Below are 27,807 nucleotides of genomic sequence, written 5' to 3' on the forward strand. Positions count from 1 at the left end.
CTTCTTTCCACCATCCTCTGGTACTCCACTCTTGCCAAGAACCCTCTGCACCTGGCCTGGGTTCGGGTAATCAGCTGGGCCAGCTTGTCATCTCGCATCTCCTCTAGGAGCCCCAGAAGACCAGCTTTGAAAAAGACCTATGTGTGGGAAGAGTTGCAGATCAGAAGCTTTAATGAAGTTCAAAAGGACAGGAATAGCATCAGGTAGGATTTACAGAGTATTACCTTGGTGTGTCCAAATTTATACTGGGTGTGGTCAATGTCGATGGACGCAAGGAGCTTCTCAGAGGCCTTCTTGCTATCAATGAATTGTCCTTCAGGGATTGCACTTGCGTTTAATACCTTGTATCTGTTAAAGTACATATAACTTTTAAAAACTAGTTTACTGATGACGCAAATCGTAGCTAAACATTAAATGATTCACTTTTTAAAGCAGAGCTTTTAAAAAAATATTATTCTTTGTTCACAGGGAGAACATTGTTTATATGAATGGTCATCCCTTTGGCAACCAATTTTTACTCCACTGCCTTTCCCTCAGTTGCAACTTTCCTTTCTGTCTCATCAGACCCTGTTCTTAGGAAAGGGTTCTGCCTTAGGAAAGGCACACATGATGGTGTGTCTAACCAATAAAATGCAATGTGTTATCTTTACTAGATGCATTTGCTTTTTAAGGCCCTGAATCCAAGAGAGCTACTTTTCATTGAAGAATTTGGTAGAGAGTACACTTTAGGTATTTGGAACTATCCTAATCACCTAAAATCAGACTTAGACATGCTTTGGATCTTGAGCCCTGGAATTCTCTGTCAGTGCCACCAGACCTAGACCTAGGAGAGATCAGCTCCTAGCAGCTGCTACCCAATCCTTCCCCACCTCTGCCTTTTCTTTGATTCTCAAGATGGGCTTATCTAGAAAGGAGAAAAAGGACCTGAGGAACAGTCATTGTGACATGTTCCTTCCGTGTCCGGGAAACACTGGGAATCTAATATATGAGAGAAAAAGACGAACATAGATGATACCAAAGGAAATGACAGAAAATGAATAGTTATGTTTGTATGGAAGAGTTTCTAGCTCAACCACTTATTAACTGTTACTTTGGGCAAGTACCTTAATCTCCCTGAGCCTCAGCTTATTCATCTATAAAATGAAGTCTTAATAGTACCTACCTCTGCTGTGTTTTTGTGAGGATTAAACAAGATAATCTAAACATATTAAGCACTCAAAAAGGTCGTTCTTATCATTATTGGAGTTAACGTGTACATCTATGAGCTAAGCCAAGAGCCTGGCGAATCCAGTGAAAATTCCACAAGGTGCTTAAAAGTTGCATATTTACATTTTAAAAGTGTTTGAAGCTGGGCATGGTGGCACAGGCTGTAATCCCAAAATTTTTGGAGAGCAAGGCCAAGGCCGGTGGATGACTTGAGGTCAGGAGTTCAAGACTAGCCTGGCCAACATGATGAAACCCCATTTCTACTAAAAATGCAAAAATTAGCTGGGTGTGGTGGCGCATGCCTGTAGTCCCAGCTACTTGGGAGGCTGAGGCAGGAGGATCGCTTGAACCCAGGAGGCAGAGGTTGCAGTGAGCTGAGATCACGCCACTGCACTTCAGCCTGGGCAACAGAGCAAGACTTTGTCTCAAAAAAAAGTGTTCGAGACTTGAGGCTTGTCATTTTTTGACTTGTTTTTGTGACAAAACTAACAAGTAGAGGCATGCGTTTCACTAAATTGTTTTGCTTGCATTAAATTTGTTCATATTAAACTTCAGAATACACCATAATCAGGAGAAACTGACCTCTGTTTGAAGTCTGCATAAAGGATTCTGCTCGGGAATCCTTTCCTACAGATGCGGATGCCTTCCAGCACCCCGTTACACCTCAGCTGGTGCAGGACAAGCTCGTGCTCCATGGCACCTAAAAATGCATATTTATTTCACTGCAGAGCTGTTAAAAAGGAGGTGTGGCAGTCACCCTTTGCCCTTTCATTATAGAACTTCTTACCAGGAGTTTTAGTCTCATTGGGGATGATGCACCTCACAAAGTGAGGATGGGTACTCCTGAGGTTGGTCATCAGCTTGTTCAAATTCTCCTGTAAAATCGGGAGAAATCCTGTCATCTTAGACTCTAGACATGGATATGAGCAGTCATTGATGTCTATAAAATCAATATCTATAGCTGAGTTGAATGACCAGTATGGACTGCGTTCATACAAGGCAACACTTTGAATGCTTCTCCTGAGATGCACTTTCCTCCTCAATAGATCTTTCTGCACTTGAGTTTCCAGGAGTTACACACAGAAAGCATCCTGGCATGTGCTTCTTTTCAGTTTATACCAACACCATCCTTCTTCCTACCCTGGTCCCTGGCCATACACATACATTTACAAGGCCATTGCCTTCCCATGCAAGACGATCGCTCTTTCTTCTACTCAATTCCATAGTTCTCCAATAAGGAAATGGAAGCCTGCACCACATTTGGACTTTTTCCTTATAATACAGCTCCTCTTTTCCAGCTCTATCAAGTTTTGGGGATAAAGATTATCTACAGGGGAGCAATCCTACCAATTATAATTGAAAATTGACTCGATGAAGAGCAAGGATACATATTAGTTGCACTACAGATTTGCTGCTAGAATTCATGAGTTCATTAGCCATACTGATGTCTTTTGGTCTCGCTGAGTTCATGTCATTGCTCTTTTTCATGGCTCAGCTAGATTGTGAATGACAGAGTATTATGGTCTATAACATTTTCTATAAAATATTTCTCATTATTTGACTCAGCATGAAAAGTGAACTAATAATTTCTGAGTAATTTAAATCCCTTCTTTCCAAAGTTAGATCAACAGAGTCACTAGTTACTATCAGTCCTTTTCTAAACTACTCATGGAACGATCTTGTACTTTTCAAAGCAAATTTTAACGCATTGGGTACAGTGTACACTGCTCTGGTGATGGGTGCACCAAAAGCACAGAAACCACCACTAAAGAACTTATGCATGTAACCAAATACCACCGGTTCCCCCAAAACCTATTGAAATAAAAAATAAATTTTAAAAAGAAAAGACGAGGGGAATTTTGCCCAGCAAGATGTCAAAGCGTATTATAAAGTAATTTTAATAAATGTAATGTGATATTAGTACATGAATAGATAAATATATCCTTAGAACAAAAATAGAAATTCAGAAAAACAGACCCATGTAAAAAAAAAAAAAAAAATCCCAAAGTAATTGGAGAATGTCAAAAACAATTTCTTCCTTACTCTGAAAAGGGCAGACACTGTCTGGAAAGAAGAGCCCTTCTTCTTACCGCCTTTCTTGGGCCCTCCACCTTCTGAAGAAGAAGGAAGAAAATAATTACAGTTTTGAATTGGCAGGGCTACTTCTTGGCTATTTGCTGATTTCCGTGTTCATCGAGTGCAGCCTTTTTTCTACCCAGCTGGCCTCTCTGATAGAGCCTGAATGAATCTTATTTTTCAACTAAGTTTGCAGCCACTTGAGACCAGGGATATTCACCTGACCGTATAGAGAGGGATTCCCTAATATTAGGACACGTGGGGAGCACTAACTTCAAAAATCATCAATAGAAGCTAGTACTGAGAGGCAGAAGTTTGTCACTCTGTTGCTTAAGATTTATACCCTCAGATACTCTATATCCTGCAGATGTGGAGGAAGAAGTAGGAGAGAATCGTAGAAGCTGAGGCTTTTCATTGGTTGACAGTCTGATAATTCCTCTCTGACTCTGCAGTAGGGCTCCTGTCAGTAGTGGAGTGAGCCACAAATATGTGATTACAAGGCTGCCTATCTATTCAATACTTGGAGGAACCAGGGGCTTGGTCTGCAACCCTTCTACAGGCCTAAGAGATCACTAGCTTCAAATTTAACATCACGTTTTATAATACCTAGAGAGTATTATTAACATTTGAGCATTACCTGCTTCAGCAGTTTGAGTCCCAGAGAAGAGGTGAGCTAGAGTTTTCATTGCAGACTTCTGGTACAGCCCCACGACGGTCTCGTTCAGGGGGTCTTTGTTCTTCTCCAACCAGCCAGTGATGTTGTAGTCTACAACACCAGCATAGTGAATCAGAGAGAAGTGGGCCTCAGCTCTGCCTTTGACCACCTTGGGCTTCTGGAAGTTGGCAGACTTGCCCAGGTGCTGGTCATACAGCTTGTTCTTGAAGGAGGTGTCTGTTGCCTTAGGAAACATGCACTCCTCTTCCAGGATGGAGAAGATGCCCATAGGCTAAAAAGCAGACCACAACACAATACTGCACTTCTATTTTTTTTTCTGTCTGTAGAATTAAAATAAAAAGCAGTGAATAATATAGTTGCCACAAAATATGGTTTCGGAAATGCAAAACCAACCTTCTCAATAAGCTCAATGCAGGCAGCCAGGTCCATCCCGAAGTCAATGAACGTCCACTCGATACCTTCCTTCTTGTACTCCTCCTGCTCCAGCACGAACATGTGGTGGTTGAAAAACTGTTGCAGTTTCTCATTGGTGAAGTTGATGCACAGCTGCTCCAGGCTGTTGAACTAAATAAATAGATATGTTTACTTCTCTCTTAAGCAAATTGAGCATTTTTTTAAAATACAGAATTTTTCCATTTTAAAAATATGTGTCCAAGAGCCTTCATATTACAGATGTTAAAAATCATTGGATTAAAGAGACTTTGAAATAAAAGGTGAAAAGTATGGAAGGTTTGAGGGCATATGGAAGCTACTATTTTTCTGCTGTCATTTTGTAGAAAATCCTACCATTATGATATTCTTTTCCTGTGTTTGCTTAAATTTATTCAGGTATTTTCCTGAGTACCTACTTAATCATCCTGTGTTTATTCGCATTATCTTCTACATTTTCCAGAAGGTTTACAGTTTTCTGTTGACTCATTTAAAAGCCAACTTGCAACCCCTGAGAAGCTGCCTGGGAGGAGTCTATCTTGCATGGCAATCACATGGTCAGCATGGCAAGTGAGCAATAATTGCCACCTGGGTTATTCTTTAATGTGAAATGAAAAAAAAAATCAAGATACCAAGTATTATATAAAGTATGACAATACACATTTATATTTTTAAAATATACCAAAATACACCATTTTGGTATTCACCAAAATGTTAATATTACATATAAATAGTAGAATTATGTGGAATCTTTTTCCTTGGGACCTTCTATGTCCTCTGCAATGCCCTAAGTTTTGCTTGTATAATTAGAAAAAAAAGTAAACTTCTTAAAAACTATAATCAAGAAAAATATATTTCATAATCAAATATGAATTTTTATTTCATGATATCATACTGAGTCTTAAAAGCTAATTGCATTTTTTAATGCTGACTCTAAATTATTAATGTTTCTCAGCTCTTATTGTCTCTGAGTATTTCTTAGAATAGACCTTCAATCCCACTGCACTAAGCTAATTCAGAACTCCCTTTGGATCATATAGCAAGTTGGGGAGTCCTTATTAAGTGCATTGTTGTTTTTTTATAGAAGCGGAATTGCTACTACAGTAACTGCCCAGTTACTCTCTTTTAAGGCTTAAAATAATTTCAGTGGTGGTAAGAAAAGGTCATAGTCTTCACTAATTCCTTCATATAGATATTTCCATTGCCTCACTATAAAATCCTGTCACCAACCAGCTACCAACTCACATCAAAGATCTCGAAGCCAGCAATGTCCAAGACCCCGATGAAGTACTGCCTGGGCTGCTTGGTGTCCAGCTGCTGGTTGATGCGGGCGACCATCCATAGGAACATCTTCTCGTAGACGGCTTTGGCCAGAGCACCCACCGCGTTGGTCACCTTAAAAGACAAAGTTATAACTCTCAAAGTTATTAGAGGCCTGTGAAAATGCTTTCATCCTTGGCAGTTACTTTGAATTACGCACCTACCTGTTCTACAGTCTGGCCTTTGGTGACAAACTCATTGCCGACTTTGACCCTAGGGTAGCAGAGAGCTTTGAGCAGATCTGCGGAGTTCAGACTCTGGAGATACGCCGCCTTGTCAGCAACTAAAAAGAAGAAAGAGTAGAACAGTGTTATTGTGGCCCAAAGAAACGCACTTCCTTAAACATATTTTTTAAACTACAAGTATTTTGTGCAGTGTTTCCAATATCTCTTTCCGAGTATCCTTACCCATGTTTTCACTAAGTTCAAGTTTTTGATTATGGGGTAGTTTGTCCTAAAGAACTTCAATAATTATAAGAAACATCTACCTAGTGCTTATGTTTCCCGTGGCATATTATTTAGGTATACAGATACTTTCAAACTTAATTCTTAAAAGTGAGTTTACCTTCCCTAGGAAGATTCATGGGTAACAAGTTAAGAATGTGATTTTCAAACAAATGCAAGATCGTGTGGGTGACTTAGTTGATACCTTCTGTGCCATCCGGCTCTGCTTGCTCCTCACGCTGCTTTTGCTTAAATTTCAGGTTCCCATAATGCATCACAGCCCCCGTGAGCTTGTAAATGGAGACCTTTTCTTCATTGGTAAAGCCCAAAATATCAATAGCACTCTGTCAATATAACCAATAGGATAGCTGTTAAGTTGTGATCCACACGCTTACTATTAATAGTGCACACTTCCATTGCTGGCCTGAGGAAACTATCAGTACTAATGGGAGACAAGGAACCCCTTAGATTGGGTATATAGAGAGTTGGTCAACCAAAGGCCAGCACAGAGCATTAGAATTATAGGTGCATACCCTCTGAAGATTCAAAACGTGAACTTAGAACAGAGAATAAGGATAGTAACTCTAAGGAACTTGTTATTTTGAGAGATGGTAGGAATGTAATGCAAGTCAATTGCAAAAAAAAAAAAAAATAGTTTAGAAATTCAGAAATGACAGATCTTTAGAAGAATGTTAACGGGTAAGTAAAATGCTGTAGGGGCACATCGTACTCTTTTCATTTGACTCCAGGGAGCATGTCCATTTGCGTCCTGGAATCTTCCTTTGCCATTTCTACTAGACACTGAATATTTATCTGGATCACCATTACTCTGACCGACCATAATAATTCCGACTTTCTTGTATTCTACTTACATCTGTGGCCATCAGTTCTTCCTGATCATCGATGCTGGCCACACTGATCTCCCCTTGACTGACAAATGGGTAATCATATGGGTTCGTGGTAATCAGAAGCATTTCTAAGTACAGGAAACAGAGCAAAGATAAGCATAATTATCTTCTTCATTAAAACGAGATTTCTGGACAAATTGTGAGGCACTATGATGCTTGGTTGATGATTGATGGGCACTGAAGAGGCATTTAAAGGATATTGGGCACCATTGCAAACACCTTGAAGTTGATGTCATGGTACTCTTATAAACCTTATTTAAAAAAAAAAATGTCTGGGCACAGTGGCTTATGCCTGTAATCCCATCACTTTTGGGAGGCCAAGGCAGGTGGATCACCTGAGGTCAGGAGTTCAAGACCAGCCTGGACAACATATTAGCCAGGCATGGTGGCGCATGTGTGTAATCCCAGCTACTTAGGAGGCTGGGGCAGGGAGAAACGCTTGAACCCGGGAAGTGGAGGTTGCTGTGAGCTGAGATTACACCATTGCACTCTGGCCTGAGTGACAAAGCGAGACTCCGTCTCAACCATCAAACAAACAAACAAAACTATTGTAATCCAAAGAGGATAATCACATAGTGGGAAAAGTTGTATCACTATAGTGTTGATTATATACAATCCAGAATTGGAAATAATCTATCTGCAAAGAGGGTATGGTTAAGTAAATTGTGCTTCTTTCTAGAATAAAACACTATGCAACCATTGGAAATAATGATGTGGAGCTATATTTAGTGACATGGAAAAAGCTATGATATATAATTGCTCAGTAAAAAAGTAGATTACAGGAGAGCATGTAACCACGATTTCAGTTATGAAAATTGTATGTATGTGTCTATATGTAGAGATATGTATATAGAAAATAACTAGAGTGATATTCATCCAAGTGTTCATGGTGGTTATTTCACAGTAGTAGGAATTAGAGATGTTATTTTTACTTTTCCTTTTACTTTCCTTTGAATTTTTCTAATAAGCACATATAAATTTTTACCAAACTCACAAAGCTATTTTAAAAAATAAAATGGCATATAAACTTGACAAAATTCAGTCACAGAATACTAGGTTGGACTATGCATTGATAGATACTGATGCAGTAATTCTGGGAAAGAATTATGACATTTCTTACCAATTAGTTCTGGTTTCTTATTCGATGTAATCTGATAAAAAATATGATAACTTCTCTCAGCCTTAAGCTGGAAAGTAACTCTAGACTTCTCTAGCAGATCTGGAAGGAAACAAATAACAAATAAGAAAAGTGTAAAAATTCATGTGACATGTGTGGTCAGTTTTTTTAGGTCATAAGAATCAGGAATGATTTTAAAGATATCTGAACACTTACATGTTTCAATATCAGCAGATGCCAGTTTTCCAGTAGTGCCAAAGTGGATTCTGATGAATTTACCCTTGAAATAAAAACTAATATTACTACCTTGTTTTTGTATAATATTAAATCTTTGAGAAATTCAAAACATTTGATGCTAGTGCTTTAATATTAAATCAATTCAGAGAGTATTTGTATCAGGTAGAAAAAGGTGTATCTCCCGTCTTATAAGTAGAAGAGTTTTATCTTAGATTTAAAAATCGTAAATATTTATTAAGTATGTGAAGTAATGGATATGTTAATTAGCATGTTAATCATTCCATAATATACATATAACATATATCAAAACATCACATTGTATTTCATAAGTACAATTATTATTTGTAAATTAAAAAGAGATATAGACCAATGGAACAGAACAGAGTCCTCAGAAATAATACCACACATCTACAGCCATTTGATCTTTGACAAACCTGAGAGAAACAAGAAATGGGGAAAGGATTCCCTATTTAATAAATGGTGCTGGGAAAATTGGCTAGCCATAAGTAGAAAGCTGAAACTGGATCCTTTCCTTACTCCTTATACGAAAATTAATTCAAGATGGATTAGAGACTTAAATGTTAGACCTAATACCATAAAAATCCTAGAGGAAAACCTAGGTAGTACCATTCAGGACATAGGCATGGGCAAAGATTTCATGTCTAAAACACCAAAAGCAACGGCAGCAAAAGCCAAAATTGACAAATGGGATCTCATTAAACTAAAGAGCTTCTGCACAGCAAAAGACACTACCATCAGAGTGAACAGGCAACCTACAGAATGGGAAAAAATTTTTGCAATCTACTCATCTGACAAAGGGCTAATATCCAGAACCTACAAAGAACTCAAACAAATTTACAAGAAAAAAACAAACAACCCCATCAAAAAGTGGGCAAATGACATGAACAGACATTTCTCAAAAGAAGACATTCATACAGCCAACAGACACATGAAAAAATGCTCATCATCACTGGCCATCAGAGAAATGCAAATCAAAACCACAATGAGATACCATCTCACACCAGTTAGAATGGCAATCATTAAAAAGTCAGGAAACAACAGGTGCTGGAGAGGATGTGGAGAAATAGGAACACTTTTACACTGTTGGTGGGATTGTAAACTAGTTCAACCATTATGGAAAACAGTATGGCGATTCCTCAAGGATCTAGAACTAGATGTACCATATGACCCAGCCATCCCATTACTGGGTATATACCCAAAGGATTATAAATTATGCTGCTATAAAGACACATGCACACGTATGTTTATTGCAGCACTATTCACAATAGCAAAGACTTGGAATCAACCCAAATGTCCATCAGTGACAGATTGGATTAAGAAAATGTGGCACATATACACCATGGAATACTATGCAGCCATAAAAAAGGATGAGTTTGAGTCCTTTGTAGGGACTTGGATGCAGCTGGAATCCATCATTCTTAGCAAACTATCGCAAGAACAGAAAACCAAACACCGCATGTTCTCACTCATAGGTGGGAACTAACAGTGAGATCACTCGGACTCAGGAAGGGGAACATCACACACGGGGGCCTATCATGGGGAGGGGGGAGGGGGGAGGGATTGCATTGGGAGTTATACCTGATGTAAATGACGAGTTGATGGGTGCAGTACAGCAACATGGCACAAGTATACATATGTAACAAACCTGCACGTTATGCACATGTACCCTACAACTTAAAGTATAATAATAATAAATAAATTTAAAAAAAAAAAAAAACATATATCAAAACATCACATTGTATTTCATAAGTACAATTATTATTTGTAAATTAAAAATTTTTAAATTGTGAATAATTATAGATCATGACAGATAAGAAAGAATTCAGGAAAAAGGCCATGTATCTTTCAAGATGGGGTTTTGATCCACATTATTACATGCTCAGAGGAAAAGGAAAGAACAATGATGTAATACAATGGGAATGAACAAGATTCAGAGAATGTATTTACAAACATCTCATAAAGTTTGAGCAGTGAGCAGTATCTGTTCGAGTGTCCAAAAGACTTACAAAGCGAGAGGAGTTGTCATTCCTCACGGTCTTGGCGTTGCCAAAGGCCTCCAGTAGGGGGTTGGCACTGATGATTTGATCTTCCAGAGTCCCCTGCAAAGGCAAGAGCAGTCCTTGCATCTGGGGCTTGGGAATTTCCTACCCGGGAGTCCCAACAGAGCCTGGATTGTGACTGTGACAATCAGACTCACCTGCATTTTGCCAGAAGTAACTTCTTCCTTCTTCTTCTCCCCAGTAACTGCAATTGTTGCAAAGTACTGGATGACACGCTTGGTGTTCACAGTCTTCCCTGCACCAGATTCTCCACTGTCAAATCAAAACTCAATCAGATATGGTCTCAAAGCTAGCAGCTATCACGGCCGTGTAAAGAAAGCATAAAATGTACTTACGTGATCAGGATTGACTGATTCTCTCGGTCTGCAAAAGAAATTGTAGGCATTTAGTACTGTTTTCTTACATATTTGCAAATGATAAGTAAAGTAAAATGGAATGAACTTAGTATTATGCAGTCTGGGCTTTGCAACCTTTAGGGCTTGGCCAGCTCTAGACCTACCACTTTCTCCTCCCCAACTTCAGCACACATCCACCCATTTAAACAGAACACCATCATTTGTACTGGTTTTATGTTCAAATCTTCCAAGAAATATTTCATTTGAGGAAAAAAATTCTAAGATGAAGGAAAATGTTTGAAAGCCACTCTATAAGTGATGACCACCCAGCTGTGTATTCCTGAAGCACCAGACTTTTTCTTTTTAATACTTGATCACTAAATAAACACTGAAAGTAGACTGGGCTCTTTGGTTAGGTTTAGATGACAATTTAAGTTAGGGACTTATATATTGTGGGTGCAAGAAGTATTGAAGAATGAGCATCAGAGATATTTCTAGTGTGTGAGAAGGAGTAAGTACAGTGAAGGTGATAGCTTTAGAAATACAGCTTCGGTCCTATTTTTAGGAAAAGGTAAAATTTTGTTTTGATGTTTTACTCTCTCTGAGCAGGAATTCTCTAAGCCTCTTCTCAAGGTGCCACAAGTAGTTTAGATTGGTCTAGCCAAGACAAAATTGTAGGAAGCAGATTCAATATCTAACTGTCTTAATACCAAATACACCTTAAATCTCGAGCCTGTTCAGGTTGGTTCTGGGAAAAGGGCAATAGCACTGTGCCATCCTTCATATAGAGAGACTGTTTAATCTGTCACAATTTAGGATGCTGAGGCTAAAACTAGAGAGACAAGTTTTACTCTTCTGTTTTTTGGCTCATAGTAACGGAGACACAGTTTGTATGTGTGATTGTGTGTCCATGAGTGTACGTGTGTATATACATACACAGAAATATTTGTATTTTTGCTCATATTTATTTGAGTTTCTGAGTCATTCAAAAGTATACTAACTAACCATGGCCAGCCTCTGTTGATCTTTTCAAAGTTTAAGAGATCATTAGCAATTATGTAATATTAAGGATTACAAATCAGCCTTTCTCCCCTTCCTGGACCTTCTGCTTCATAAATATACCAGCCTCAACTAAAAGGGATGATCTCAAAGAAAGTGTTGAGATTGCCTCGAGTCTCTTTCTCCTATGGTTCTGCTCTAAAAGTTTATGCACTCGCAAAGCATTCGGCTCACTCACCAGTCAGCATGAACTGATAGGCGTTGTCAGAGATGGAGAAGATGTGGGGCGGGGCCTCCTGGCGCTTTTTGCCTCGGTAGGCTGTCACCACCTCAGGGTTATACACTGGCAGCCACTTGTAGGGGTTGACAGTGACACAAAAGAGACCTGAATAGGTCTATGAGAAGGAAAAAGAAAGAATAAGTACCCAAAGACCTTTCCTGTTATTTGTGGAATTAACTTATGAATTGAATGTGTTTTTGAGACAGTGTCTTGCTCTGTCACCCAGGCTGGAGTGCAGTGGTGCTACCTCAGCTCACTGCAGCCTCAACCTCCTGGGCTCAAGCAGTCCTCCCACCTCACCCTTCCAAGTTGCTGGTACTACAGGCGTGCATCACCATGCCCAGCTAATTTTGTATAGACTTTTTGTAGAGATAAAGTCTCACTTTGTTGCCCAGGCTAGTCTGGAAATTAATTGAATTTTAACAAAAAGGAGCACTTTAAGTGAGTACTCTTATTTCTTCAAGGTATCAGCATGAAAACTAGTTGGCAGGTTCAACAATGTAATGGCAGAATCCTGAGGGAAGCTACTACAATTCAGATTTCTTATTGCTCTCCTCAGGGCTTTTCACAGTGATTTTTACATAGCAGAAGAAGAAATACATGTTATTAAACACATGTGCTATGAAACTTTTCATTGTTTTATGGAAATGGTTTATATTTTCTTTGCGGCATTAAGATAATTCAAATTTATGAGAACATAAATTTGGACATAAGCTAAGTGGCCAGCAGTAAGGGAATGGTTAGGTGAACTGGTAAATCTTCTAAGACAATATGATGCAGGCATTTAAAAAAGTAAACACGAAAGTATACAGCAACACTCGGAAAATATCTACAAAACATTCTTAAGTTATAAGGAAACAGAACACAAAATGATATATATACATCATTACTATAATAGGAGGATTTTTTTTTTTTTTTTTTTTTTTGAGACGGAGTCTCGCTCTGTCGCCCAGGCTGGAGTGCAGTGGCCGGATCTCAGCTCACTGCAAGCTCCGCCTCCCGGGTTCACGCCATTCTCCTGCCTCAGCGTCCCCAGTAGCTGGGACTACAGGTGCCCGCCACCGCGCCCGGCTAGTTTTTTGTATTTTTTAGTAGAGACGGGGTTTCACCATGTTAGCCAGGATGGTCTCGATCTCCCGACCTCGTGATCCGCCCGTCTCGGCCTCCCAAAGTGCTGGGATTACAGGCTTGAGCCACCGCGCCCGGCCAATAGGAGGATTTTTAAAATCTTTGACAATTGATTCAAGACAGGCACCAACTAGTTAGACTGAGATGCTGACCATCAACACTAGGTACACTTGTATAGGTGTTGCCTAGCTAAATATCGGCACTGACTAAACTATGCAAAAATATAATAAATTTGGTTTAAAAATATTTACTGCATGTGTATTATGTGCAGGCCTTTGCCAGACAGTAGAAATGAGACCTGATAAATGAGATTATGTCCCTTGAGGAATCCCTAGTCTATGTAGGAGACAGTCATGTAAATGAATGATCAAGGAGAAACATGGTCAGTGTTAAGGCAGGGACAGAAACAAAAGGACAGAATATGTCACTGCTTGGGGAAGTGGGAGAGGTTTCATCGAGGAAGTGACATTCCAGATAGAAGGGACCAGAACACACAGATACAAATTGCTGTTATTTTAGGGGAGTGAAAATGAGTGAAATTTGTTTTTTTCAAAAAAACAAGAACAAAAATATTGTAGGCCGGGCATGACGGCTCATGCCTGTAATCCCAGCACTTTGGGAGGCCAAGGCAGGTGGATTGTTTGAGCCCAGGAGTTTGAGACCAGTCTGGGCGACATAGTGAAACTCTCTCTGTCTCTGCTAAAAAATACACACACACACACACACACACACACACACACACACAAAGTAGCCGGGTATGGTGGCACATGCCTGTAATCCCAACTACTCTGGAGGCTGAGGCACAAGAATTCACTTGAACCCAGGAGGCGGAAGTTGCAGTGAGCTGAGATCGCACCACTGCACTCCAGCCTGGGACACAGAGCGAGACTGTCTCAAAAAAAAAAAAATTAAAATAGTTTCAAGTGTTAAAACATGTTTATCTTTTCACTCTGGATGATTCTGTGGCTGGAGTGGGGAAGAGGAATGGGGAAGATAACCTGTGATTGAAATATAAGCAGTAGCTGCTCAAATGCCTGCTTAAGGGTTTCATGGCAAACCCAGTCAACATGGACAATGGCCTTCCCCAGCTTTGGATGGAAAAACAAGGAAGGGCTGGCTGTTGAGCTGTGCTTTACAATAGCAATCATGAAGCCTTTTAACTACTTAGGCTACGATGAAAGTGAAATGGGTCACTACCTGTGACCTGTTTATGCTCAGTGGAAGAAGCGGGATGATAGGGTACATGAGGATGATTATAAAGAGCGCTGGCAGGGGGTACTCACGTAGATCATCCAGGCTGCATAACGCTCTTTGAGGTTGTACAGCACAGCAGGCTCGTGCAGGTGAGTCATCATGGCCATGTCCTCGATCTTGTCATATTTGGGAGGGTTCATGGGGAAGACCTGATCATCCTTCACTGTCAGAGTCTGGTAAACAGGAAAGATAACCGTTTACATTAATTGAGTGACCAAACAACGCCAACAACAAAAATCAATAAAATGTGGCAAGCTCCTGGGATCCTACTCACCGCTCCTCCCTCAGTCTTCACCGTCACTTTTCCTCCTTCTCTGCTCTGGATGGTTCCTTTGACAAAGGATTCTTTGGGCTCCGCCACAAAGACAGACGTTTTGGCATCGAAGGGCCTATTCTGGGCTTCAATGCGCTCCTTTTCAGACTTTCGGAGGTAAGGAGCAGCCTCCCCAAAAACAGCCATTTCTTGGTCTGAACTCATGGCTGCTGAACTCTGAGGTCCTAAAGGAGATAAAACATTTCACATTAGAGAGTCTGGATTGCCGTGTGTACTGATAAATCTTAATATTTGTTGTATTTCATAGGCCCAGTTGGAAATTCCACTAGACAGGTCTACCGTTCACCATACTATAGTTACTGAGACAAACATAATCACAAGAGCGAAAATGCATCAGGTGGTCTCTGTGTACCCAATACCGTATTCAGGGCTTTGCATCTGTTGTCTTATTTCATCCTCCAAGACTCACATCCTTATCGGGAACTGAGTTACAGTCCAGTGCTGCTGTCAAGTAGCTTGTGACCTTGGGTATGTCACTTGATTTTTTTTTGAGCCTAAGTGACTCCATCTTTAGAATAGGGATTATAAATTCGCCATTCTTAATTCACAACCCATGATATATGGTGAAGATACTTTGAAAAAGAGGTTCAAATGATGACTGAAAAAGTAATTTGAAATTGTTCAGGCTACCATTTATATATAAGATGTCATGAATTATCGTGTCACCAAATTCCATGTTTTGAATGTAATGTAGGAGAACTTTATTTCCTCCTTCACCTGTTCAGCCAGATTTGTTCAAGTTCAGTGTTTTATTGGAGATTATCATTTTGTTTCCCTTTTTTTTCATTTAGGTTAGGTGCTTAGTATAGTTTCTCTGACATAATTTTTTGCATATTAAATACAGTTCATCAGTTTAACCCCTTTAAACTAATTAAGGATAAAAACAATAGCCAACGTTAACCTCGTTCTTCTACATCAAAGGGCTCCCTTTGCTATTCCAAATTTTCCTTTGAAGCATGCAGGCCCTGTTTGCTCCATTCTATGTGATCTGCAGATTGCCAGTGGAATCAGTAGAATGAAAGGTTTGGAAAATAACGCTACCGCAGTCATTACATGATCAAATTACTTGAAACTCATTTGAATCATCTCTCCTAGTCTCTCCCTTTAGAAATGCAGTATGTAGTGGGAGGGCATATTCATACCTCTATTATATATAAGAAAAATGCCACAGCACTCAGCATTGTGTAAGGCGACTTTTTACAAGGGCTTTAAGAAGTTTAAAGGAAGGATTGTCCTACTTACTTCCTTTTGACTTTGTTGGATATTATGTTTACTAAATGAATTCTAACAGCAGGATGCATTTTTATCACATTTGAGATTTTTGGCCAGGGAATCTGAGGGTAGACTCTTTTTCTCCTGCACAGACAATATATTTATTCAAAGCAATTCCCCTGCTCAAATGTCACTCCACCAATGCTTGAGCCGTAAATGAGGATGTGTGCATTGTCCTGAAAAGACAGTCCTCCCTTTGTCACCCCTTTCCTGAAGCACAGTTGTTAGAGGGTATTTACTGAGACAAGCACTTTCTGAAAGGTTGCTGAGTGACAGAAATCCATCCCAGAGCCTCTTACATTCTCCTCCAGGAACTGGTTAGTCCAAATCTTACCTTGTTAGCAAGTGAGAAGATGTAGCCTGGGAGTGAGACAGTTCTATAAAAGAAAAGGGAAAAGCACTTGATTAGTTAACCAAAAAGAGAGGGAAAAACATCCCATTTATGGCATTACTTGCTATTGTAAACAGAAGTAACAAAATTCATAGAGGTGAAATGTGCAGTTCCGGAAGGAGCAGTACCAGAACTAGCAGCTGCTGCTGACACTGGGCGGTGTGACCGGTGTCCCTCTTGAAAGGCCCGTCCTGCTCCCACTTACCTTGGAGCTTTTTAAAGCAGGACGAGTCAGCCTCATTCCAAGGGCTCTTTTATATGGATAGCTATGGAAACAATGCAGCTGCCTCCTCTTTCTTAAGTCAAAAGGAATTGTTTGGCAAAATACCTCTTGGCAATCTAGCGTCCCTGCATAATTCTCATTCATATTAAGAATGGTTGGATATAATTAGAAATATTTTTCTTATTGAGTATGTGAATAAATCTCCTATGGATAATTTGAGAAGATGATCTGAAAGAAAGAGTCAAGCTGGGGGATAAAGGCCGTGGCTGGGCAGCCAGGATACCTGGTTTCCCTCGGAACTTCTTTTTGGCTTTGCTGGGCATACCATTCGGGCTTGCCTTGCATCGCTTTTGCATATTTCACATGTTAAGTCACATAAATAAAATACAACTGTGTATTTTAATTTTGTGGACAGTTAATTTTTACCTGTTGATCCTTTCTTTCCAGCCCTGCAAAATTAAGCGATGTGCCTTCAAAAACTTAAAGAGACAGAAAAGTCCTCTCTGTTGTTCCAATATTTCTGTAGTTTCAGAATTTCCTTGCTGTCTCACCTTTTTGCTTTTGCCAGAGCTGTTCACTCTACCCAGCACACCATTTCCTGTCCCCCCTACCCATTTGACTTGCCTGCAATAAAAAAGGCTGAATATTTTCTAGTAGCAGAAGCGTTTTTAGAGAGTACTTTTCAACATTTTTTCATGTCATAGCCCACTGAGAAAAAAATGACAATATTAGTGTCGCACACTAGAGTAATGTGGAAGGGATTTATCTGTATCTGTAAAGGGCTTGGGGAGAATATTTTTAATTTTTTTACATTCCTTTATGTAATATAATAACTATGATACGCATAGCATTAAGGAAAATATTAAATACTGAATATGTCAGAAACTTACAAATAATATCTTCTTGAAAATCCTAAGGAAAAATGTGAGCTATATCCCACAAATAAAACTTGCTTGTATCTGACTTTATACTTGAAATATGACACAAATTTCCTGATCAAATTTTCAAAAATGATACAAACAGTATCTGCGTTCTTGATAATTACCACAGTGGGGATCTTTGTCCAAGAAAGAGGGATGAAAATGGAAAACCAAGTAATTTACAACTGTTGAAGTATTTTAAAAATTTACCAGCTCTTTTCCTTCATTGAAAAATATAATGTTGAATATTCTAGTATAATGAAAATAAGTTTTTAATCCATTTGAACTCTGTCTTTCATATCAAATATTTCAAAGGATAATGAAGCTCTAATCTTCAAAAACTTCATGGGTTAAAGGACTCATCAGTTGCTAGATTGGTCAAAGGGCACCCCAGTCGCAAATACACAGAAGTACCTGATCTATTCAAAGTCTAAGGTTTGGAGCTATTACCGTGAGCTACCTCTTCCAGTACAACCTACTTAGCCTTCTGGCACCTTTACTCTGGCTGGTGCTCTCTGGGCAGCGTGCCTTGTCCCAGGCATCCTGGAACACCAATCCTCCCAGCAATTCCAGGGGTCTCTTGACTGCAGAAGACAGCATTCCATTCTCAGCTGGCTGCTGAAGTCCATCCAGCACATGGCAGACACCACCATTGTGCTTGCCTCCCGTGGGGATCATAGGTTATGCTGTCAAACTCGAATGCGGCCCAGTCAACACTCTGAGGAAACCTTGGTCAGCCTTCTCCCCGCTAGGAGCCACCTCCTAAGGCTGTGGTCCCCCCTGCCCATCCAGCCATTCTGAGACTGAAGAGATCAACGTTTTATGGCACATCAGTTACCTTTTTGATACCAAGACACACTGGTTGGGAAGTTCTGTTTTAAGGTGAGCTGTGGAGCTGTTTTTTCAAACTAAACAGCCATTTTTAGTGCCCACAGCAATAGTTTAATATTCTCTTGTTCCATCTCTGCTGCCGATGGACATTTTCCTTATGATTTATTAAATATTTCTTATTTTATGTTATTTACGAAATGATCCTCACTTTTTTTTTGAAACAGAGTCTCACTCTGTCGCCCAGGCTGGAATGCAGTGGCATGATCCCGGCTCACTGCAACCTCCACCTCCTGGGTTCAAGCAATTCTCCTGCCTCAGCCTCCCAAGTAGGTGGGACTACAGGCACATGCCACCATGCCTGGCTAATTTTCTGTATTTTTAGTAGAGACAGGGTTTCACTGTGTTAGCCAGGATGGTCTCGATCTCCTGACCTTGTGATCCACCCGCCTCAGCCTCCCAAAGTGCTGGGATTACTGGCGTGAGCTACCACGCCCCGCCCGATCTTCACTTTTAAGCCAACCTACGGTTCTGTATTCTGTTTCCTCAGTTGGTAAACTCCTTCAGTGAATACTGTCTTCTATAGGTAGCAGCTGTCTAATACATTGTTTTTGATTATAAACAAGAAAATGCAAAGCCTTGTTCCCAGTGGTTGAGAGAGACACCTTAATTGTTCCCGTGCCACTCGGCTCATGATCTGTGACTGTTAAATGTTCTCTGAGAACGAGGGCTTAAGGAATATGTCATTCGGGATCATCTTTTCCACTATGTCCACTATGTAAAGTGGACCATTGCTGCAATAAGTCAGGGGCTTTCTACTTTGCATTGCTCATACCTGGGAATATGTGTCACATTTTGATGTGGTGACAGCTTGGGAATGAGCTAATTTAAGAGTGCTGCTACTCTCTCTGAATCTCCTTGCATGGCATAGACAATACAAGGAGATTCAGAGAGAGTAGCAGCCACTGATCTGGTCTTCAGGAAGATTACAATCTAAGAAATCAAGAGAGCACTAATAGATGGCTCAAGTCACTTTCAGAACAAGTGACGGCGGCCTTTAAAAGATATAGTGTATAAATCCTTTGAGAAAAGGATCCGTATTTTCTGCATCTACTCGATCCTCATCAACACTTAGGGTAATGCTGACATGTAGAAACTGCCCCGGAATTCTAGTTTGTAAATTCCCAGATGTTCCAGGTTTCTTTATCCTAATCATTCTTGTCCCCAACAACTGAAACTGGGACCTGGATTTAACTTTTGACTACATACCAGCTCGATGTCCTTGGAAATTTACTAAACCTTCTCAAGACTCAGCCTCCTGCTCTATACAAGGGATAAGGAAGTGCAACCTCATAGGGGTTTGTGAGGAGTGAATAAGACACGAAAGTGCTTAGAAGGTGAAAACAGTGACTGGTACCCATCACTCATTCAACTGATATTAACAATTGTGATTACTATTGCCCCCCAGAGTTTGTTAGTTCTTATTCTGAAGTATCTGCGGAAGTGAAACTAGTTTTCTTTCTGATCTCTATAACTAGACGTGCCCCCTTGATCATTTCAGTTACTCAATAAACATTTGCACAGCACGACTATATGGCAGGCTCTCCGGTAAACTCCCCACTGCCACCATGGAATGCCCTCCTCTCTTTCATATTATTGTTTGATTTTATCAAAATCCACCTCCTATTCAGACATTTTTCTCAATTATTCCATCAGATAGAGAAAAGGCAGTTTGGCCCAGACAGAGAGACAAACTCACGTCAGCTATTACATTAAGAAAGGTGTGAAGATGCTGGGCGTGGTGGCTCATGCCTGTAATCCCAGCACTTTGGGAGGCTGAGACGGGTGGATCACCTGAAGTCAGGAGTTTGAGACCAGGCTGGCCAACGTGGTGAAACCCCGTCTCTACTAAAAATACAAAAATTAGCCGGGTGTGATCACTGGCACCTGTAATCCCAGCTATTCGGAAGGCTGAGGTAGAAGAATCGCTTTTGAACCTGGGGGGGTGGAGGTTGCAGTGAGCCGAGATGGCACCATTGTACTGCAGCCTGGTGACAGAGCAAGACTCCGTCTCAAAAAAAAAAGAAAGCTATGAAGAAATGAGGGCCCAGGCTAGGGAGTTGGTGGTGGAAATAGAAAACTGATCAAGAAATTTGTTAACAGGTGATCTTTGGAGAGGTGAACTGAATGTTAGGTAACTTGGTGGAGGGGAGACTGACATTTCATACCATACCATTTTTGTATTTTCAAAATTTTATGCTAGGTGCATGTATTATTGCTTTAAAAATTAAAAGTGATGATTTGTCAAAACAGGATCCCCCCTAAATATTGGAAGAAAGGAACAGATGGGATTAAAAGAAGAATTCAAGAGACGGCAGATTAAGCTCTAGAAGAGTCGGGACTCAAGAGGAAAGTTTCCCAGTGACCACTTTTGTCTTTTTTCCATAGTCTAAACTCCAGGCCCATCAATCCACATTGTTAATGAGTGTTGGTGTTGTTTTCTAGGAATGCATTGGTTTTCTGTTTCAAACTTCGTACCTTTGCACCAGTAACCCACATGTATAAAGCCCCATTGATAGAGAGCTATACTTCCAAATGTCTAGTCATAGAACTTTCTGAAAATTTGCTTTATAAAGAAAAAACTTGGCTAGTAAGAGGCCTGTAGGAGAGCTCATAATTTGAAGTTACTGAGAGACATAATTTAGAGCCATTTATAATTTGAATACAAATATATGCATATATTCAAATTTAAGTATTTATTTAAATACATTTATATATAAATTACAAATATAATTTTTATCATGCATTGCATTACTCCTTTTAGTTCCAGATTTAGCTTTCAAAGAATACATTATTTAGTCCTAATTTGAAATAAGTGGAAAAAGGAAAGTTTATATCTGTTTGCACTTTTGGGTAGAACTGCACAGGAAGTGGCTGGAGGGGGTGCTATATCAAAATCCAAGAATCCAAAGACTTGCAGTATGTAAAGCATTCTATTAAGTGCTTAGGAGAGAGGAAGATGGGCCTAGCTTTCAGCAGTTCCCCCAGCACAAAGCACGTAATCTGCATGTAAATAAGGGAGTGTGGTGATCCTTCATGGAAAAATTTGGGAGAAGCAAAACTAACTCCCTTAAGACTAAATTAACGTCTGTTTGTTTTCCTATCCACAAAAGTAAAATAGGTACATGAATATTCTAGAAATTTGGAAAAAGCACAGCAAAAGAGTGAAAGTTAAGAAAAATGATTTCTTACTAGTGAATGTAGAAAAAAATGCATTCATTTCTGCACCTTTCAACATTCGCTTACCATCTTTTATTAGGTTAATTTGATTAGGCAATTAAGAGGCATAATCAGTAAGTATATGAACTCTATAGGCCTCATGCCTGTCAAATATTAGGCATCAATACATGTTGGTTGGATGACAAAGGAGTAAGCATTGTTCTGATAATGCCACTACTTACCTGGCATTTTATAGCCTGTAAAATGAACCTCCTTCAACAGCTCTGAGGTACGGATAGCACAGATAAATTCTCTTCATTTTCTTCTCTAAGAAACCATGATCTAGAGGGGTATTATACGGCTTACCTAATCAGGGCGGAACTCAAAGATTTCTTGCCCCATTCTCCATCGCTTTTAATGCCTAATATATTTAACCCTGAGTGCTGTTCACTCCAGAATTGCTCTAACGCCTTTAGGTTGACTGTTAGGATGTACATTCATAAACTGCTAGCCTTACTCAGGCTTCTTACAATATTGTGGGGAAGATAAAATGATAAATATGCCAATAGTTATTCCAGAATGTAGAAAATGTTAAGTGTAAATCTCCAAAGGAGAGGGCATTCCCCACAAACCCTTTACTATCCTGTTTGCTCGGTCTCTTCAAAATTAGCACACTGACTGTGAGAGTATATGCAGATTTCTTTAAGGAAGAAGTCGCATTTTGTTGAAGGATCAGGGAAGGCCTCATGGAAGTGTCATCTGAGATAATCCATGAAGGAATGGGTAGGATTTAACAGATGGAGATCCAGGAAGAAAGAAGTTCTAGGTGCAAGAACAGAAACCGGAAGAACTGAGGTGGGAGGAAGAAAAGTTGAAGTTGGTTTGAGGAGGAGAGAGCAGTCTTGTCTGACTGGAGTCTAACATAAGTGTAAGGAAGAAGTGTAGGGAGACAGTTGAGGCCAGATGCATCAGAAGCTGTTGTCAGGCCTCGCTCGTTAAGAAGAAATGTTCTGGCCCAGAACTCCAAATGAGGCTGACCGGAGCAGCTTCTTTTTATCTTTTCTCAGACCACAGACCCCTTCTTTCCTTATCTTTCACTTGGTTCTGCACTCTCAGATTAGTTTTCCATCCCCCATATCCACACAGCCACTTTGGCCTCCTCCTTTGGCCTCCTTCTGCTCATGATCTCCCACCCTTGACCATACTTGATCCTATTAGTCAGGGCACTTAACCCCTCTCCTACTTCCGTGACCAACGTCCTTCCTCCTGCTGATGCCTGTAGAAGCTGGAAACAGTTATGGGTTGTTTTTCCTGCCCTGCCAAGCCCACTCAGCTTGTGACAACCACGAGCCTTGAATGCTTGGCACCAGGGTTTGACTTGAATAAAATATTTAACCCTCTTGGCTTGGGCATGGTGACTGACATCTGTAATCCCAGCACTCTGGGAGACCAAGGTGGGAGGACTGTTTGAGTCCAGGAGTTCAAGACCAGCCTGGGCAACATAATGAGACCACCCCCGCCATCTCTACAAAAATTAAAAGTTAACCCCGAAATATGGGGCTATTAGCCAAAACAACACTTCTATGAATTTAGAATGCTGTATCATTGGGGACCAAAATTATCTCATACTTACTTTAAAATAAAATCTACCAACACTTTTTGAGAAATTTTAATTTTGCTTGACTATGATGCTTTTCAAAGTCAATTTTTAGGAATGGAAAAAGTATTCAATTAACCCAATTCTGTTTTCCTTCTCTCAGTTGCAAGAATAAAAACTGGATCAAAATAATTTTCATCTTGTCCTGCCAAGATTATGCCCCCACAAACAAACCAACAAACAAATGCAAATCCAAATCCTGAAAGAGAAAAGAAAAAAAGAATTATGAATTTAGGGTGGCAATGGAATTCTCATGGGTGAGGGAGGAAAGATTTCTGCTATTTCTGTGAGCTGGACATTTCAAAGAGACCCAAATGTGAATCAGCTTCCTCAAAACTGCTGCTTTTTCTTTGTGGTTTTGGTTTGTCCCAGGTCAAGCAACTGGTCCAGTGGACAGGAGTTGATGAAAACAAGGCTGTATTCCAAGGCCGAGGAGTATTTTTAGATCTTGAGGAAGAATTTTTTTTTTTTTTTTTTGAAGGAAAGGATGGTAATGTCATCCAAAGTACTAGTCCTTTGCAGAAGCTGCTACTTGGCATGTCTCAAGAAGCACTTCAAAAGGAATGCGGCCAAAGGCCAAGCTTCAGGAAGCCAAAGGCTGGAGACCCAGTCGTTCTTCTGGTCTAGTTGAAAAACATGATGGCAGACGTTTTCATGGATTTTCTCACCCTTTGTCCCTTTTATAAACCTTCATGAACACAGGCGTTTGCTTTGTTGTGATTGCCCTGTGGAAGACTCTAGCTTAATGTTCTAAATTATTTCTTCTTTGAGTGATAAGAACAAAAATGATCATTGGAAACCCCCAAGATATATCATATCCTCGTAGGAAAATATTACCTGGCCAATCTCGAACAGTCTTCAAAGTAAAAATTATGGGAAGAATGGATGAAACAAAGATCAGATGCTGGCGTGTGTACATGTGGGTGCACTGTGTGTTTATGTGTGCCCAGCACTCATGCATATGCTTAACTAGAAGTGCCCTTTGCAATTAGGAGAAAGGCAGGAACGGCAGAGCTACTTATTGTTCTTGGATGATTCAGACTCATCAGGGAGTAGCTGGGTGTTTAGATAGATAAGTGCTCCCTGCTAAGATCTTACTAAAGCAAACGATTCTAACTTGGCATTCAGGAAAATCAATAATGTAAGTGAAATAAAGAAACTGAATTTCTGGAAATTATCTTCAATTGGATCTCGTGATGTTGGCTGAACTACTCAGGTCTTGTGGGCAAAAACTTAGGAACAGAAAGTTTTTATCAGCTGACTGAAGTGCCATTGCGTGGTGCATGACTGTATTATAGTTTCAAAGTGTTGATGCCTATAAATAATATTTTTAAATATCTGCAACTACTGGCTGGGCACGCCTGTAATCCCAGCACTTTGGGAAGCCGAGGCGGGTGGATCACTTGAGGTCAGGAGTTCAAGATCAGCCTGGTCAACATGGTAAAATCCTGTCTTTACTAAAAATACAAAAATTAGCCAGGCATGGTGGTGGGCACCTGTAATCTCAGCTACTTGGGAGGCTGAGGCAGGAGAATCGCTTAAACCCAGGAGGCAGAGGCTGCAGGGAGCCAAGATCATGCCACTGTACTCCAGTCTAGGCAACAGAGCAAGGCTCGGTCAAAAAATCAAAATAAAATATTTACAACTACTGAAATATGATATGAATATCTATCTTGGTGACTATAATTTATCTTGGTGACCGTGATGGTTAATTTAATGCATCAAATTGACTGGGCCAAGGAGATATAGGTGTATATATAAGTATAGATATAGATACACACACACACACACACACACATATATTCAGTTGTTCTGTTTCTCTGGAGAACCGTGACTGATAAAGTGATGAAGTCACAAGCACTACTGCTAGTACTTGGGTTTGTTTCCTATACCATATTAGAAGGAAATGAACTGCAGGTTAATTGTTTCTTAATAACTTCCTATTTTCCCAGTCCAAAGGCTGCTCACTTTTCAAGAACCAGCAGATTTATCCACCCATTACAATCCCCACTGAGACTCCACATTTCTGAAGCCTTTGTGTCCATATAGTAATAACACCCAGCAAGCTGCTTCAATTGTTCATAGCATTTCAACTTTGTGTTTCATCTCTCCTTTCTCAGTGCAGGTTTCTTGGAAGCAGGCATTGGACTTCTGCTTATTTTGAAATTCCCTGCCTCCACTGCAACCAGCATACCGATGGGAATCTGGTATTCCAGTGGTTCTCAACCCTGAACACACATCAGAATCACCTGCAGATGCTTGGGTTCTATCCCAGGCCAGCAGTTCACAAAGTGTGATCCCCGGACCAGCAGCATCAGTATCACCTGAGAATTTCTTAGAAATGCAACTTACCAAGCCCTACCTACAACCAACACAATCAGAAACTCTGGGGCGTAGGGCCCAGCCGTCTATGATTTTGGAATGCACTAAAATTTGAGAATCACTGCCCTAAGGACTCTGATTCAGAAGAAATGGAGCGGAATTCAGAAAACTTTACGGAAAAAGTACCATCATCTGGTAAACTCCATGAGGTCAAAGGTAGGGTCCAATTTTGCTCACTATTATACCTCAAGGGCCTGTCTTAGTGCCTGACACATGGTCTGGACTAGAAACTATTTGTTGAATAAAAGAAAGAAATGCAATCCGTGAGGCCCATGTATTGCGCAACTATATTTTTCAGCGTCTGCTGACTTTTATAGAAATTAGAGACAAGTCCTTTGGAAGATAAATATTCCCTTTGAAGGTGTCATTTATTGCAAGACATCAATTATTTAACAAACGATGCACCTGTGGCTCATCTAGTAGCTCCAACTAGTGATTCGGCTTATGAGAGAATTTTGAAAAACATGCCAAAAGGTCAGCGTTTAGAAACCTAAATGCCTTCACCGAAGTAAAGGAAAATTTGCTTTTTTTTTTTTTTTTTTTTTTTGGAGACAGAGTTTCACTCTTGTTGGCCAGGCTAGAGTGCAGTGGCATGATCTCAGCTCACTGCAACCTCCACCTCCTGGGTTTAAGCGATTCTCCTGCCTCAGCTTCCGGAGTAGCTGGGATTACAGGCACCTGCACCACACCTGGCTAATTTTTTGTATTATTACTAGAGACAGGGTTTCACCATGTTGACCAGCCTGGTCTCCAACTCCTGACCTCAGATGATCCACCCGCCTTGGCCTCTCAAAGTGTCAAAGTGCTGGGATTACAGACGTGAGCCACCCTGCCCGGCCTGTATTTTTTTAGGAGCACTTGCCATGTTGAGTTCTTTGGGGTTTTCTGATCTTCTTGACTACAGTGAGGACAATATGAGCTCTTGTACTCTACAGAATAAAGGAAGATAATCCTTCTGCCTTTAACCTTCAAAACATAGGTAGAATAAACTAAAGCTACAGCAGACTCCGATTTCCAAAAGACCATTATATATATTCAAATAGCAAGTTGTCAGAGAGTGTACTTTGCTCTTTAAATAGCGTGTCATTGATGCATTGATTCTACTACTTGCAAATTGTGGTGTAAGACAAAACAGGGAATGCTGAAAGGTGTTCCTTCTCTCAAAGAGCTCACAACAAAGAAGAGAAACGAGAGCAGGGAAGACAAATAACTACAATCCCTCTTTATCCTCCTTAGTGCTCGACAGAACCTTTTCCAATGTTTTTCTTTCTTTTCCTGTTTGCTTATTTGTGAGTTTGTTGTCTTCCCTCCTCACTAGAGCATAAGTCAAGGAAATCTCATTTACCACCATATCTGTCCGGCACTGAGGATATTTCCTGGTGCTGGTGGACACAATAAATATTTCTTAAATGGAATGCTGGAAAAGGAAACACAAAGTTAAACACATGAATTACTACTTTAAAAATATTAGATCCTGGCCGGGCGTGGTGGCTCATGCCTGCAATCCCAGCACTTTGGGAGGCCGAGGCAGGCGGATCACAAGGTCAGGAGTTCAAGACCAGCCTGACCCATATGGTGAAACCCCGTCTCTACTAAAAATACAAAAATTAGCCGGACCTGGTGGCACGCGTCTGTAGTCCCAGCTACTCCAGAGGCTGAAGCAGGAGAATCACTTGAATCCGGGAGGCGGAGATTGCAGTGAGCCAAGATCATGCCACTGCACTCCAGCCTGGGTGACACAGCAAGACTACATCTCAAAAAAAAAAAAATTAGATCCCACTCTGAGGCATTTATTTTCATGTTCTCTGATGAAGAACCATGCTCTGGATTCACGTGGATCTGCGGGGTTCAAGTCTTGGTTCTGAAACTTGCTGCTGTGTGGTCTTAACCATGTTGCTTAACTTTTGACAGCTTCTGCTGCCCCCACCGTTGTGATACTTACTCTGTATTGCCTCACCTGAAGTTTAATTTCTCTGTAAGTCTATTATTTAAGATAAGCCAAAAAATATCCCATAATATTGAAAAATGTATTTTACTAATTCCAAGGACTGCTCGCTTATAACCTTGAAATTACAAATATTTTTATGAAAAA

At 40.2% G+C, this 27,807-nt stretch overlaps 1 protein-coding gene and 1 long non-coding RNA gene across 3 annotated transcripts in view; one reads left to right on the plus strand and one right to left on the minus strand.

The window, feature by feature from the left end:
* The window catches only part of MYH2 (myosin heavy chain 2), a 28,926-nt gene extending 12,170 nt beyond the window's left edge, over positions 1–16,756 (minus strand). The window contains exons 1-21 of one of the 2 annotated variants that reach the window (XM_005582896.4): positions 16,692–16,756; positions 16,430–16,472; positions 14,764–14,987; positions 14,519–14,662; positions 12,066–12,222; positions 10,829–10,856; positions 10,631–10,745; positions 10,440–10,532; positions 8,392–8,455; positions 8,179–8,277; positions 7,023–7,126; positions 6,356–6,494; positions 5,872–5,990; positions 5,633–5,782; positions 4,352–4,522; positions 3,920–4,229; positions 3,250–3,320; positions 1,994–2,081; positions 1,789–1,906; positions 225–348; positions 1–137 (exon numbers count right to left, since the gene is read on the minus strand). In XM_005582896.4, coding sequence (XP_005582953.1) covers positions 1–137; positions 225–348; positions 1,789–1,906; positions 1,994–2,081; positions 3,250–3,320; positions 3,920–4,229; positions 4,352–4,522; positions 5,633–5,782; positions 5,872–5,990; positions 6,356–6,494; positions 7,023–7,126; positions 8,179–8,277; positions 8,392–8,455; positions 10,440–10,532; positions 10,631–10,745; positions 10,829–10,856; positions 12,066–12,222; positions 14,519–14,662; positions 14,764–14,967 — 2,435 coding nt within the window. In that variant the 5' untranslated portion in view covers positions 14,968–14,987; positions 16,430–16,472; positions 16,692–16,756. Of the gene's footprint in view, positions 138–224; positions 349–1,788; positions 1,907–1,993; positions 2,082–3,249; positions 3,321–3,919; positions 4,230–4,351; positions 4,523–5,632; positions 5,783–5,871; positions 5,991–6,355; positions 6,495–7,022; positions 7,127–8,178; positions 8,278–8,391; positions 8,456–10,439; positions 10,533–10,630; positions 10,746–10,828; positions 10,857–12,065; positions 12,223–14,518; positions 14,663–14,763; positions 14,988–16,429; positions 16,473–16,614 lie in introns of both variants that reach the window. The other variant, XM_005582897.4, reaches the window with a different exon arrangement.
* On the plus strand, positions 72–27,807 carry LOC135967940 (uncharacterized). The gene is made up of 2 exons (XR_010582273.2): positions 72–203; positions 25,454–27,807. It is a non-coding gene; the product is annotated as an uncharacterized lncRNA (long non-coding RNA).

This window comes from Macaca fascicularis, chromosome 16 (assembly GCF_037993035.2).
Source record: "Macaca fascicularis isolate 582-1 chromosome 16, T2T-MFA8v1.1".
Lineage (NCBI taxonomy): Eukaryota > Metazoa > Chordata > Mammalia > Primates > Cercopithecidae > Macaca > Macaca fascicularis.